The following is a 13,951-nucleotide window of genomic DNA, read 5'->3' as shown; positions in this document are numbered from 1 at the left end:
GTCGAGGACTACCTCTTGAATCCATCCTTTAAAAAATTAGCACGAAGTGGGTTCAAGAAACAGCACTGTATCTCAGCATTTTTAAGACCGAAGCAGCCACACACATCCCTCACCTCCACAGCTGCGCAGATGTCCGGAGAGCAAATTTCCCAGATCCGAAGTTCTCCCAAGACTTTCAAAAAAGTGGGAGGCCGGATGCGTAAGTCCGGATTCCTGGCAAACCTTTCCAGCTTTTTGAGGACTTTCTGGGTACGGTGGTCTCTCCTGATGTCATCGGGAATCCTTTCCAGCAAAGTAGAAAACCTTGGGGGGGGGGGAGAGAGAAGATCCTAAACGAGAGAAAAACAGCCTGACCCACTCATAAATAGCTGAACAACTTTATTGTCTGCCACCCGTGTTACAAGAATCTTCCCAGACGGCTTGCCTTCCCCTGGGAATGACCAGATAATGATACATCCAGCTTGAGAGAGGACCAGTTTATGTTGCTTGTGACTACGCAAGGATTCCAAGCTAGAGCCTTGCTTGACTCCTCCTTCCAGTCTGTCTGGCAGTTTCCCAACATTGGTATGCAAGTGGTAATAATCAAGACTGTTCTAGGGCAGCAATCACCAACTGGTGGTTTGTGGACCACTAGTGGTCTGCGCGAAAATTTTGGTGGTCCGCAGAAAAATTATTTGCATTTTTTTTATCTTGCACTAAATCAGGGGTCCTCAAGCTACGGTCCCTGGGATGGATACACGCAATGAACATTTGTGTTGCTGCAGAGAGTCTCCCACTTCGGGGTCTTTTTTGGGGGGTCGGAGGGGAGCAGAAATTCCGACTTGGGGTCTGCTTCAGCCTCCTGGTGTGGGGCTTTGGGTGAAGGCTGGAGGGAAGCGCCGCTGGTGGCAAAGAGCCGGAGGGCCTCATTCCAGTGGGACTGCCTCATGGCCTGGAACTGGCTGAACATCTCAGCCCACTGAGCTTCCAGGCGCCCATACCTGGCCTTGCACTCCCGCAGGTCTTCCTTCTGCTTGGAAAGCCTATGCTCCTACTCCTCAATGAGGTACTTCTACTAATCCTCCTTCTTGGTCAGATCCAATTTGAACTGAGCTGTTTTGCCAACTCTTTCTCCAGGTGGCTGCTTAGCTCCAACAACTGCTTCCTGTTGGGGCCCTAAGGATCCTGTGCGGGGAGGGGAGGAGTTGGCCAAGCCCACCCAGTCACATGATCACCTAGCCACGCCCACCCAGATGGTCATTAGGCAGATCATATCAGTGGTCCGCGGCATTCAAAATTATGAATTTAGTGGTCCCTGAGGTCCGAAAAGTTGCTGACCCCTGTTCTAAGGGAAGGGCCATCCTATCCTCCTGATCCCCCCACCAGGAACTATTACAGTTCCACAAAGCCCACAAGATGTTTGGAATTAAAACGGATAAAATCTCCTGAATTTAGGATGACGAAAACATCTTGTGCTTCCCAAGCCACAACGTAATCCACTAAGCAACTTGGGTTTGTTGTCAATTGCGATTAATGGGGTGTGTGTGTGTTTAATGACGCCAGGACCGCATTCTTGGTTTTTCCCTCTGCAGAATTATGCAACCCAAAAAGCCCCAGCTCGGCCCTCTTCCCTCCCCTCCACCTCCCCTTTCTCACCAGTTTTCCGATTCTGCATCCTGTTCGGGTTCTTTGCCCACCACGGACTGTTTCATTCGCTCGAGATCTTTCCGGAAGCGGGTCAGATAGTTCAGACACAGGAATTTCTGGATGTTTTTCTCCTCTCGTCTCCTGTCAAAGGAGTGGGTGTGTCGGACATGGACGTAAGCGTCCGAAGAAGACTCTAAAGGCCTCCAGCATCTGTAAGTGACCTGTAAGTTCATCCTAAACTTGCCTTTCCAGTCTGTGGGTGTGGCTTGGTGGGTGTGGCATGGCTTGGTGGGCGTGGCTTGGTGGGCGTGGCATGGGAAGGATACTGTAAAATCTCCATTCCCTCCCCGCTCCTGCAACTTGAAAGCAACGCCGGAGGGCTCAACCTACCTCTCCAGGATGTCGAGTTGATCGTGCAGCCGGAAGGCGTTTTCTTGGGACACGTCAAAAAACAATTCTCTCATCTCGTGGCACAGTTGCTGCTTCCTTCTAATGAAAGAGCTGGGGGGGGAAACACAATAGAAATAAATAGAAATAGAAATGAGTGGAGTGGAGTGGAATGGAATGGAATGGAATGGAATGGAATGGAATAGAATAGAATAGAATAGAATAGAATAGAATAGAATAGAATAGAATAGAATAGAATAGAATAGAATAGAATAGAATAGAATATAGAAAATGAATAGACTAGACTAGACTAGACTAGAACAGAATACAATAGAATAAAGGAATAGAAAAGAATAAGGAAAGAAGGAAGGAGAATAGAATAGAATAGAATAGAATAGAATAGAATAGAATAGAATAGAATAGAATAGAATATAGAAAATGAATAGACTAGACTAGACTGGCTGTAAACCGCCCTGAGTCTTCGGAGAAGGGCGGTATAGAAATGTGATAAATAAATAAATAAATATAAAGGAATAGAAAAGAATAAGGAAAGAAGGAAGGAGAATAGAACAGAATAGAATAGAATAGAATAGAATTAGAATGGAATAGAATAGAATAGAATAGAATAGAATATAGAAAATGAATAGAATAGAATAGAATTAGAAGGGAAAGGAAGGGAATATAAGGGCCTCTGGTGGCTCAGCAGACTAAGTCTGTCTGTTATTAACACAGCTGCTTGCAATTACTGCAAGTTCAAGCCCCACCAGGCCCAAGGTTGACTCAGCCTTCCATCCTTTATAAGGTAGGTAAAATGAGGACCCAGATTGTTGGGGGCAATAAAAGTTGACTTTGTATATAATATACAAATGGATGAAGACTATTGCTTAACGCTGTGTAAGCCGCCCTGAGTCTTTGGAGAAGGGCGGGATATAAATTCAAATAAAAAAAAAATAGAATATAAAAATGAATAGAATAGAACGAAGGGAAGGGAATAGAATAGAATATAGAAAATTAATAGAATAGAATGAATAGAATAGCAATGGCAATAGCAATAGCACTTAGACTTATATACCACTCCATAGTACTCTGCAGCTCTTCCTAAGGGGTTTACAGAGTCAACCTCTTGCCCCCAACGATCTGGGTCCTCATTTTACCAACCTCGGAAGGATGGAAGGCTGAGTCAACCTTGAGCCAGTCAGGATCGAACTCCTGACAGTGAGCATAATCAGCCTGCAAAGACTGCAATTCTAAACCGCCGCATTCTTAATTGGCATTCGCATTCCTACCTTTCAGGGCTGCAAAGCTCGGTTGTTTTGTCATCTTCCATAAATGTTGCGGTCGTAGTTTTGTCTTCTCGGACGGTCACGGCCAACGAACTACAAGGAAAGAGAGACCGCGAGGGGGAAATCAACAGGGTCTGTAATAAAACTTCACCCTAAACCTTGGCCTTTTTCTACGTCTGTAATGAAATCCTCAAAGGGACGCGGTGGCTCAGGGGCTAGGACGTTGAGCTTGTCGATCGAAAGGTTGGCAGTTTAGCGGTTCAAATCCCTAGTGCTGCCACGTAACGGGGTGAGCTCCCTGTGACTTGTCCCAGCTTCTGCCAACCTAGCAGTTCGAAAGCAGGTAAAAAATGCAAGTAGAAAAAATAGGGACCACCTTTGGTGGGAAGGGAAGAGTGTTCCTTGCACCTTTGGCGTTGAGTCATGCCGGCCACATGACCACAGAGACGTCTCCGGACAGCGCTGGCTCTTCGGCTTTGAAATGGAGATGAGCAGCGCCTCCTAGAGTCGGGAACGACTAGCACATACGTGCGAGGGGAACCTTCACCTTTACCTTTAATGAAATCCTTGCAAACCACAGAATATGAAACAGAACCAGCAGAGTGAAGAAGAATTTAGACTGACTTTCCCTCGCTTACTTGTGACTCCCAACTCACCTCTTTCTCTTGGCCTCCACTCCGCTTCCTTCTTTGTGAATTCCTGTGCTGGTTTTATCGTCCTTCGAAGAGGTCGCTGAGCTGAAAACGGACAAGATTATCCTTCAGCCTCCCTCGTCCTACAGCCCTTTATTCTAGAACAGGGGCGACCCACCTTGGCAGCTTTAAGATTTGGGGGACTTCAACTCCCAGAATTCCCCAGCCACCATGGAGAAACCTTCTAACCCATTGTACAGATCGACTGACGACTGTAATTATTTTTAAAAAACTGATTTTCTATTAAATACATTTCTTACTGCTTAATAAACATCGCGTTGTCTGGGTATTTAGTTTGCAGTTCCAATTTGCATTCTTAAATCTCCACCCCTTTTTTCCAACCATTGGTAAAATAAATTCCATGTTTGATAATCATCTACATCAGTGGTAGCCAACCTGGTCCCTACCACCCACTAGTGGGCATTCCAGCTTTCATGGTGGGCGGTAGAGGTTTTGTCCAATAAGCACTTTCTTTTTTTAAAATTTAATTGACTTTTTTAAAAAAAATTCATAGCATTATTTAAAAACATTTTCATTAGGTTTTCATAAAGTTCCCCGTGACAATTTAAATTTCTGAAAATATATTATTTGTATTGCCCGCGCATAAGTTTACTTCACGTTACGTAACTGAAAGTAAATGGCGCTATAGTGCGACTGCAAACAAAAGAGCCTCGTCCCAGAATAGCTCACGCATCTCCCCCTGAACCGGTGGGCGGTTAGAAAATTTTACCACTAACAGAGATACAAAAGTGGGCGGTAGGTATAAAAAGGTTGACTACCTCTGTTTATATCTTCTTTCTGCTTAATTTTCAGGGGCAAAAACTATCCATTTCTGCGCAATCTAGTATCTTCCTATCTCGTCATCTCGTGGTATAGCTTCATTTTTCCAGTATTGTGTGAATATAATCATCGCTGCTCAGGGGTGGGATTCAACTGGTGTAACAACCGGTTCGCTTCGCGCTCGCAAGCGCACCAAACACACGCTCCACGCACACCTAGTACGTTTAAAAACAGCTCTAAAACTTACCTTCTACTGCAGCCCCGGTAAGTAAAACAGCTGAGGCACGGCAAGGGCCTCTGGTGGCTCAGACTGTTAAGACAGTCTGTTATTAACAGCAGCAATTACTGCAGGTTCAAGTCCCACCAGGCCCAAGGTTGACTCAGCCTTCCATCCTTTATAACAGGGGTGTCCAAACTTGGTCCCTTTAAGACTTTTGGACTTCAACTCCCAGAGTCCTCAGCCAGCAAAGCTGGCTGAGGAACTCTGGGAGTTGAAGTCCAAAAGTCTTAAAGGGACCAAGTTTGGACACCCCTGCTTTATAAGGTAGGTAAAATGAGGACCCAGATTGTTGGGGGCAATAAAAGTTGACTTTGTATATAATATACAAATGGATGAAGACTATTGCTTGACATAGTGTAAGCCGCCCTGAGTCTTCGGAGAAGGGCGGGATATAAATGCAAATTTAAAAAAAATCTGCTCTGTGGGTTTCCGCGCCTATCAGCTGAGCTTCCAACAAAGGAAATATAGGTTGGTATAGCGCAGAGGCAGGCGGGCCCAGCTGATAGTCAGAGCGAACTGGTTCGCTCTCAGCTGATTGTCGGAGCTACCGGTACCCGAACTGGCTGAATCCCACCCCTGTCGCTGCTGTTAAGACATGTAATATTAAATACATACTTTCCTAATCAATTTTTTCTGATATTATACCTAATCAAAACAGTTCAGGTTTAAAAGCGACATGTTTCCCTATCATCTTTTCTAGCCAGCTGTGTAACTTTGCCCAATTTTTTTTTTGCTTTGACACACTTCCACCACATATGATAAAACGTGCCCATTTTTTGGTTACATTTCCAGCATTTGCTAGATGTGCTTTTAAACATTTTAGCTAACCTAGCAGGGGACTTACGACCGTTAATTGAGTCCCAAAATTACCGCTGCTAAGAGAGACAGCTGTCAAGTGTGTTTGGCCCCGTTTTACGATTTTTCTGGCCATCGTGGTTTAAGCGAATGACCGCGGTTGTTAAATTAGCCACACGGTTACCAAGTGAAATTTGGCTTCCACCACTGACTTTGTCCATCGGAAGGTCACCAAAAGGGGATCACATGACCCCGGGGGACGCTGCAGCCGTCATAAATACGAGTCGGTCGACAAGTGTCTGAATTTTGATCACGGGACTGTGGGGATGCTGCAATGGTTGTAATGTTGTGCCTCGTCCGCTTTCCCTGCAGCTGGGCCCGTCTTATCTGCTTCCGAACGCTGAGGAATGTCCTAGCATGCCTCCCGGCCCCAGCCCTGGCTCCATGCCCAGACAGGCCGAGGAGGAAGAAGTGCCTCCAGCCCCCAGCCCTGGCTCCATGCCCAGGCAAACGGAGCAACTAGACCCCTCCCCCTCCCCCACAGCATGTGAGCCTGAGGGAGGTCAATTGCCAACAGCTGCAGACTGGAGTGACCCTCGCTTCAGGAGAATTGATAGGCGGCGTCAACAGAAGGAAGGGAGGGGCAGGCCTGGATAAGTGCTGAGTCATGGAGCCACACCCCATGGCCTATATAAAGGATCTGCTTTCTGGCATTCTCTGAGTCAGGCAAAGTCTAAACATATCTTGCTGAAGTCACTTTCTGGTCTCCTGCCTGCCCTGAGAACTTTGCTAGGACTTTGGCAGAGCAGCAGAGGCACGCCTGATTCAGATTTCCCTGACCCGGCCGTCAGCGGAGGAGTGGGACATGACATGTAAGTGTGGAAAAAAAGATCACGAGTCCCCTTTTTTCAGTGCCGGCGTAATTTTGAACGGCCACTAAATGAATGGTCGTGAATTGGGGACTACCTGTAATGAAGAATGGATCTTCAGGGGTTTGTGTGCAGTCAATGGGCAGAAGAACCGATTGTTGCTTACCTCTTGGCTCGTTGTCCAAACGATATTTCGCTGTCGTACATTTCTAGACTGAAAAATAAGAAGGAGAACTTGAGTGTTGTGGCCTGTCAGCCGTTGGTCCCTCCAGCAGCTGAGTCAGAGGAGGAGGAGGAGGAGGAGGAGGAGGAGGAGGAGGAGGAGGAGGAGGCGGCGTGGGAGTCGGGGTCAGCATCAGGGCAACCTGTGAGCTCCGAGGGGGAAGAGGGAATGGAGTTGGCAGAGCGAGAGAAACAGAGGCGGAGCCTAGACCATCCGTCAGCCTTCAGATGGAGACTCAACAGCCCCTAGGTCTGAAGGTGGCTGATGGGGAAGAGGAGGAACAGCTGGGTCTAGTGCCTGATGTGCGGCTGCACAGAAGGCAGAGGAGAGGAGAGCAGTGGAAATCTATGGGCAGGTCTTTGGGAAGGAAGAGCCACCACTGCTAGCGAAGCCCCACCCTAGCTCTGGGGAAAAAAGGCAGGGGGCGGATGTGAATCAATGTGACAGACAACTATTCATCTCCTTGCCGGCCAGACTTGTTAGCCTGCAAGATAAACTTTTTCTGCCAACCTAGCAGTTCGAAAGCAGGTAAAAAATGCAAGTAGAAAAATAGGGACCACCTTTGATGGGAAGGTAACAGCGTTCCATGTACCTTTGGCATTGAGTCATGGCCGGCCACCTGACCACGGAGACGTCTTTGGACAGCGCTGGCTCTTCGGCTTTGAAATGGAGATGAGCACCGCCCCCAGAGTCAGGAACGACTAGCACGTATGTGCGAGGGGAACCTTTACCTTTACCTTTACCAGCAATCTAACAGCCCTGGGCTATGGCAGCAGGAGTGAGGAAGGCTCAACCTCTCCCACTTTCCTATCTTTTCTTTTTAAATCCTGTCTTTTTAGATTTCAATTTAAAACTGGTCAGATTTAAAAACAAAACAAAACACAATGCTGGGAGCCTTTCCTCCTAATATACGACAAACTAATTTTACAAATGACTTCGGTAAAATGCAAACAAACGCAATTTGATGCGCTCTTTTAAATTAGAGACAGGCGTGCTCTCCCCACCCTACCCCCTCAAAAGCCAATCCTCCAACTTACTAATGTGGTTTTGTACTCCAAAACATGTTCTCCTTGCTAAAATTCTTAGCCACGTCTTCGTGTATCATCCGAAGTAAGGTCTGCAGGTCTGTGGAAGAAAGAAAGGAAGGAAGGAAGGAAGGAAGGAAGGAAGGAAGGAAGGAAGGAAGGAAGGAAGGAAGGAAGGAAGGAAGGAGAATAGTTTGACTCCCTGTTCTTTGGGGCAGCCCCTGAGATATTGGAAGACTGCTATCATGTCTCCCCTGGTCTTTCTCTTTGTTAAACTAGACGTACCCAATTTCTGCCACCGTTCTTCGTCTATTTGAGCTCTACAGAACCTCTTAAGTGTATTTACATATTCTACTTGTATACAACCCAAGTCAATAGACTCCAGGGGATATTTACGAAGAGGTTGTAGAAAAAATGCTTTTAAAAGTGAAAAAAAAACCATAAATGTAACAAATTTTACATTTCACTACTGATTTGCCCCCCCCCCCACATGACCATGGGGTCCAGGGGCTCCCAGGGTAGCGGCCTAAGGGTCGATCTGACCACAGGTATTAAGACGGTACTATGGAATACCGGATGTCTCTTCCCTAGCAATCAGGGCAATTTCAATTGCACAGTGACTGGGTTGCCCCCGGTTCGGATCGGTTCGCAAGAACCGGTAGTAAAACCGGCAGGAGGATCCGCCCACCGACCCTGACATCATCAAGAAGCTTCTACGCACGGAATAGTCCCCTTGATGGGTCTAGAATCTCCCAAGCGCTTACAGTAGCTCAGAGGTTCCTCTTCCTCCTTGGCGCTGGTCTCCTTGGTCTGCTTGCTGTAGCTGGACTCCATCTCTTCTACCTCCTTGGCGCTGTCAGAGGTAGGTTGGGCGACTTCGTCGGAGCCGGGAGTCAAGGAACTGGTGCTAGCTAAAGTGGTTTTGCTATGCGGCGAGGACAATCCACTGATCTTGGACATGCTCCCTGTCATTTTGGGTGACTTTTTGCTGGACGGGCCACGAATCTGCTTCTGGGTGTATCTTCTGCCCTGGAAGAACCGTTAACAGAATCACAGAATTGGAAGGGACCTTGGAGGTCTTCTAGTCCAACCCCCTGCTCAGGCAGGAAACCCTACACCATTCCAGACAAATGGTTGCCCAGTCTCTTCTTAAAAACTTCCAGTGATGGAGCGCCCACAACTTCTGGAGGCAAGCCGTTCCATAGATTAATTGTTCCCACTGTCAGGAAATTTCCTCCTTAGTTCAATTAGTCTAACTATTCTATTATTATTCTACTCAGTGGCGAAATGCTACAGGTTCTCACAGGTTCGGGCAAACCGGTAGTGATAAAAACTACCGGTTCGAGCGAACCGGTAGTTAAAAAAAAAAGCTACTGGTTCCTCCAAACCGGTATTTCCGACACTCAGCTGTGCCCTTCCTGCTTTCTAGTGAATCTAAATTGTACGGCACAGTTTTCCCCACCCCCGCTGTTCTACTTACCTTCCCAAACCTTCTTTTTCCGTGTGAAATGTGCGTTTGGCACGCACACCGCACATGCACAGCCAGCAAACTGGCGGCAAACCGGTGCGGGATTTCACCACTGATTCTACTATTCTGTTATTATTCTGCTATTCTACCCCTATAAGCCTGATTTACAAAAAGGCTGCAGGGGTCAAAGTAAGGCGTGTCACACCCAAGGAAAATTACCCTTTTGATAGAAGCAGCTCCACATCTAGGGGACCCTACCTTTGCGTGCTGAAGAAAATGCTCCCACCGGTTCTTCACCGCCTTCTCTTTATTGATCGTTTTCATGCAACTTTTCCCGCCGCCGTAGTCCCTGAGAAAGATGAAATTTCATCAGCTTTCCGGTCTCTAATGGAGATTGTTCAATCAAGCAGGTCACGGTTGCCCCCAGAGGTGATGTCAGCCTCCACTCCAATCCTCACATCCTTTTGTACTCTTTATATTCAGTAGTTAGATTGCAATGGGGTTTTTTATGTGTAATGTAAATAGCTCATGGATTCAGGTTAAGTAGAGAGGGCCCTTTAAGAGTGTTGTCTGACATGAGATCAAGGAGAGAGGAGATTGATGGTTTGAATTCAGCAGGAATGTTAGAGCGTGGGCTTTCAACGGACATTGAATTCCTGAGATGATTTACAGCCAGAGACCTGCGGAAGAAGATTCCCACGGGGGGGGGGGGGGCGAGAAGGAGCTGGCATTGGACCAGACCTGCTGACCTCTTTGGGGGGGGGGGAGGGACTAACGATGGGATATGGAATGTTAGCCATATTTTGTCTCAGATCCAACTTTATACTGCTGCAGTCCGGATGTATTTAGTAAAAGTACTTTTCTTTATTTGCAAATGAAGTCAAGGTGTATTCTTCCCTGAATATAATCAGAGGCAGCCTGACAGGTGCTTTTTCAAAAGGCTCCCTGGATGTTCTTGTTTTTCTTTGAAGACGTTTCGCTTCTCATCCGAGAAGCTTCTTCGGTTCTGAAGAAGCACTGGACTGAGAACTGAAGGAGCTTCTCGGATGAGAAGCGAAATGTCTTCAAGGAAAAACCAAGAAAGTCCAGTTGCCTTTTGAGAAAAACACCTCTGGGACAGCAGCAACAGCAAAAAAAGGAGTAGAAGTTAATTCCAGGTGGCTTCTCTCCTTGAGTAGTTTTCATCCATTATTTCTTATTTTGACTTCTGGTGCTTTGGAGAATAAGTTGCCCCCCCGCCTGTTCTTTGTGGCAGTCCCTTAAATACTGGAATCTTACTACCATGTCACCCCTAGTCCTTCTTTTCTCTAGACTAGCCAAACCCATTGTTCATATACTTAATTTCCAGGCCTTTAACCAGTGGTGGGTTTCAATTTCTTTTACTACCGGTTCTGTGGGTGTGGCTTGGTGGGCGTGGCATGGCTTGGTGGGTGTGGCTTGGTGGAGGTGGCAAGGGAAGGATACTGTAAAATCTTCCTTCCCTCCCCAATCCAGGGGAAGGTTACTGCAAAATCCCCATTTCTTCCCCATCAGCTGGGACATGGGAGGCAGAGAATAGATGGGGGGGGGGCAGTCAGAATTTTTACTACCGGTTCTCCGAACTACTCAAAATTTTCGCTACCGGTTCTCCAAGAACCTGCTGAAACCCACCTCTGTCTTTAATCATCTTAGTTGCTCTTCTTCCCACTTTTTGCAAAGTCTCAACCCCTTTTTTTTTGTAATGTGGGGACCAAAGCTGGATGCAAGCATTCCAGGTGTGGCCTTAGTAAGACTTTATAAAGCGGTACTAATACTTCACGTGACTTTGATTCTATGACTCCTTGGTATACAACCAAGGATCGTATTAGCTTTTTGGGGCTGCCGCCATACATGGCTGGCTTGTGTTTTAAGTGATCCTCTCAGACTTCAAGGCTTTTCTGAACAAACTATTTCCCTTCTGGTGCAGGGGTCTCCAACCTTGGTCTCTTTAAGACTTGTGGACTTCAACTCCCAGAGTTCCTCAGCCAGCAAAGCAGGGGTCTCCAACCTTGGTCCCTTTAAGACTTGTGGACTTCAACTCCCAGAGTCTCTCAGCCAGCAAAGCTGGCTGAGGAACTCTGGGAGTTGAAGTCCACAAGTCTTAAAGGGACCAAGATTGGAGACCCCTGTTCTGGTGGATCATGAATTGGCTCTCCCCAATTCCAACAAGTGGGGCGCGGTGGCTCAGGGGCTAACACGCTCAGCTTGTCGATCAGAAAGGTTGGCAGTTCAGCGGTTTGAATCCCTAGCGCTGCGTCACGGGGTGAGCTCCAGTTCGAAAGCAGGTTAAAAATGCAAGTAGAAAAATAGGGACCCCCTCTGATGGGAAGGTCACAGCATTCCGTGCGCCTTTCGCATTGAGTCATGCCTGCCATATGACCACGGAGACGTCTTCGGACAGCTCTGGCTCTTCGGCTTTGAAAGGGAGGTGAGCACTGCCCCCTAGAATCGGGAACGGCTAGCAGATATGTGCCGGGGGGGGGGGAACCTTTACCTTTAATTCCTACCACCCTCCTTCACACGCCCCTTAATCGTCTTAGCTGCTCTTCTTTGTAACTGTTCTAGGCTCTTAACCTGCTCCAGGCTCCTGGGACCTACTTGGGGTTCCAGCAGGAGATCAGTGGCTTCATGCTACTGCTGGGCTCCAGCGTCAAAGCTTCCAGGAGCCAGTTGAGGGCGCAGAGCTGGCGGAAGATGGAGTCGCTGTTGAGACAGAGAAAGACAGACGGGCTTGATTGACAGCGGGGTGTGTGTGCGTGAGAGGGGGGAAAACAGGGAAGGGGCATGGAAGGAACATGGAGGAAGACTTGAGCCTCTTCTGAACCAAGGGAAATGCTCATCGATGCGCACCAGGGCCTCTGGTGGCTCAACGGACTAAGTCTGTCTGTTATTAACAGCAGCTGCTTGCAATTACTGCAGGTTCAAGTCCCACCAGGCCCAAGGTTGACTCAGCCTTCCATCCTTTATAAGGTAGGTAAAATGAGGACCCAGATTGTTGGGGGCAATAAAAGTTGACTTTGTATATAATATACAAATGGATGAAGACTATTGCTTAACACAATGTAAGCCGCCCTGAGTCTTCGGAGAAGGGCGGGATATAAATGCGAATTAAAAAAAAAGAAGTAGTTCTGCTGCCATTCATTTTACATCTCAATTTCCACACACACCCCCAGGAATTTGCTATCATTATCCTCTCTCGCCCTTTGCGGGATTTCTGAATAAGGGGTGGGGGGTACCTGCCTTGTCCCCTGCCCCAATGAATCCAGCCCAAGGAGAAGAAGTTTTAAGGAAAGAGAGGGAAGGGGGGGTGTCTTATCCCCCTTCTCTCTCTGCTGAGAAACACTGGCTATGGCCCCCCCAGGAGTTTGGTTTTCAGGATCCCAGGATCAACTTGACAAACTTGGCATCCTTTACAGCAAGTTTCCCTTGAAACTGGGAATGACCGGAAAAGTTACCATTTCGAGGAAGAATTTGTGAATGTGGATTTTGACAAGTAATTGGCATAACTGAAGGCTGAATTGGAGCAAACGGGGAAAGCTGGATCCAAAACCTTGCTCCCTCTTTCCCTTTCCCTCCTTCTCTCCCTCCCTCCTTCCCGCCCTTTCCTTCCTTCCCTCCCTCTCTCCATTTCTCTCCCTCTCTTGCTCTCCCTCCCTCCGTCTTTCCTTCTTTTCCTTCCTTCCTTCCCTCCCTCCCTTTTCTCTTTTTTGAACAAACAGGAGCCCATTACAGATTTTTACCCACTTTGTGAGACAGAATTAGAGACAAAAAAAACCCCTACAAACCCGCCCCCCCCCCCAAGATGAGTGGCTGAACCTACAAATGCGCGTCTGGATGCTTTTGTGACAGCAGGCCATTATGGATGGGGGTGAAAGGCCGGGCCATTTTCTTCTTCTTCTTCTTTTCTGTCTCGCTCACCAAGAAACCTCCTGTTAAAAAGAACCTGGAGAGAGAAAGAGAGGGAGAGAGAGATAAAGAGGGAGGGAGGGAGAGAGAAAGAAAGAGGGAGGGAGAGAGAGAGAGAGAAAGGAGGGGCGAGGGAGAGACGGAGGGAGAGAGGAGAGTGAGGAAGGGAGAAGGAGAGAGAGAGAGAGAGAGAGAGAGAAAGGGAGGGACGGAGAGGGAGGGAGAGAGAAAGGGAGGGAGAGAGGGAGGGAGGAGAGGGAGGGAGGGAGAGAGAGAGAAAGGAGGGGCGAGGAGAGATGGAGGAGAGAGGGAGAGGAAGGAGAGGAGAGAGAGAGAGAAAGGGAGGGAGAGAGGGAGAGAGGAGGGAGGAGGGAGAGAGGGAGAGAGAGGAGGCGAGAGAGAGAGAGAGAGAGGGAGAGAGAGAGGGAGAGGGAGAGGGAAAGAGGAGGGGGAGGGAGGGAGAGAGAGGGAGAGGGGGAGAGAAAGGGAGGGACGGAGAGGGACGGAGAGAGAAAGAGAGAGGGGGGGAGGAGGGGGAGAGAGGGAGGAAAAGAGGGAGGGAGAAGGAGAGAGGGAAAGAGGGAGGGACGGAGGGAGAA

General features: G+C 47.9%; 1 protein-coding gene across 2 annotated transcripts in view; it reads right to left on the bottom strand.

The window, feature by feature from the left end:
• CCDC60 (coiled-coil domain containing 60) overlaps positions 1-13,951 on the bottom strand; it is a 38,894-nt gene that overhangs the window by 1,798 nt on the left and 23,145 nt on the right. Inside the window, exons 5-15 of one of the 2 annotated variants that reach the window (XM_058158651.1) lie at positions 13,267-13,389; positions 12,045-12,149; positions 9,687-9,777; positions 8,725-8,989; positions 7,973-8,060; positions 6,879-6,926; positions 3,953-4,033; positions 3,300-3,389; positions 2,017-2,127; positions 1,636-1,767; positions 114-303 (exon numbers count right to left, since the gene is read on the bottom strand). In XM_058158651.1, the coding sequence (XP_058014634.1) occupies positions 114-303; positions 1,636-1,767; positions 2,017-2,127; positions 3,300-3,389; positions 3,953-4,033; positions 6,879-6,926; positions 7,973-8,060; positions 8,725-8,989; positions 9,687-9,777; positions 12,045-12,149; positions 13,267-13,389 (1,324 nt within the window). Of the gene's footprint in view, positions 1-113; positions 304-1,635; positions 1,837-2,016; positions 2,128-3,299; positions 3,390-3,952; positions 4,034-6,878; positions 6,927-7,972; positions 8,061-8,724; positions 8,990-9,686; positions 9,778-12,044; positions 12,150-13,266; positions 13,390-13,951 lie in introns of both variants that reach the window. The other variant, XM_058158649.1, reaches the window with a different exon arrangement.

The sequence above is a fragment of the Ahaetulla prasina genome, chromosome 15, assembly GCF_028640845.1.
Source record: "Ahaetulla prasina isolate Xishuangbanna chromosome 15, ASM2864084v1, whole genome shotgun sequence".
In the NCBI taxonomy this organism is placed as follows: domain Eukaryota; kingdom Metazoa; phylum Chordata; class Lepidosauria; order Squamata; family Colubridae; genus Ahaetulla; species Ahaetulla prasina.
The sequence above is the reverse complement of the archived record's forward strand: the minus strand, read 5'-3'. Positions and strand labels throughout refer to the sequence as shown.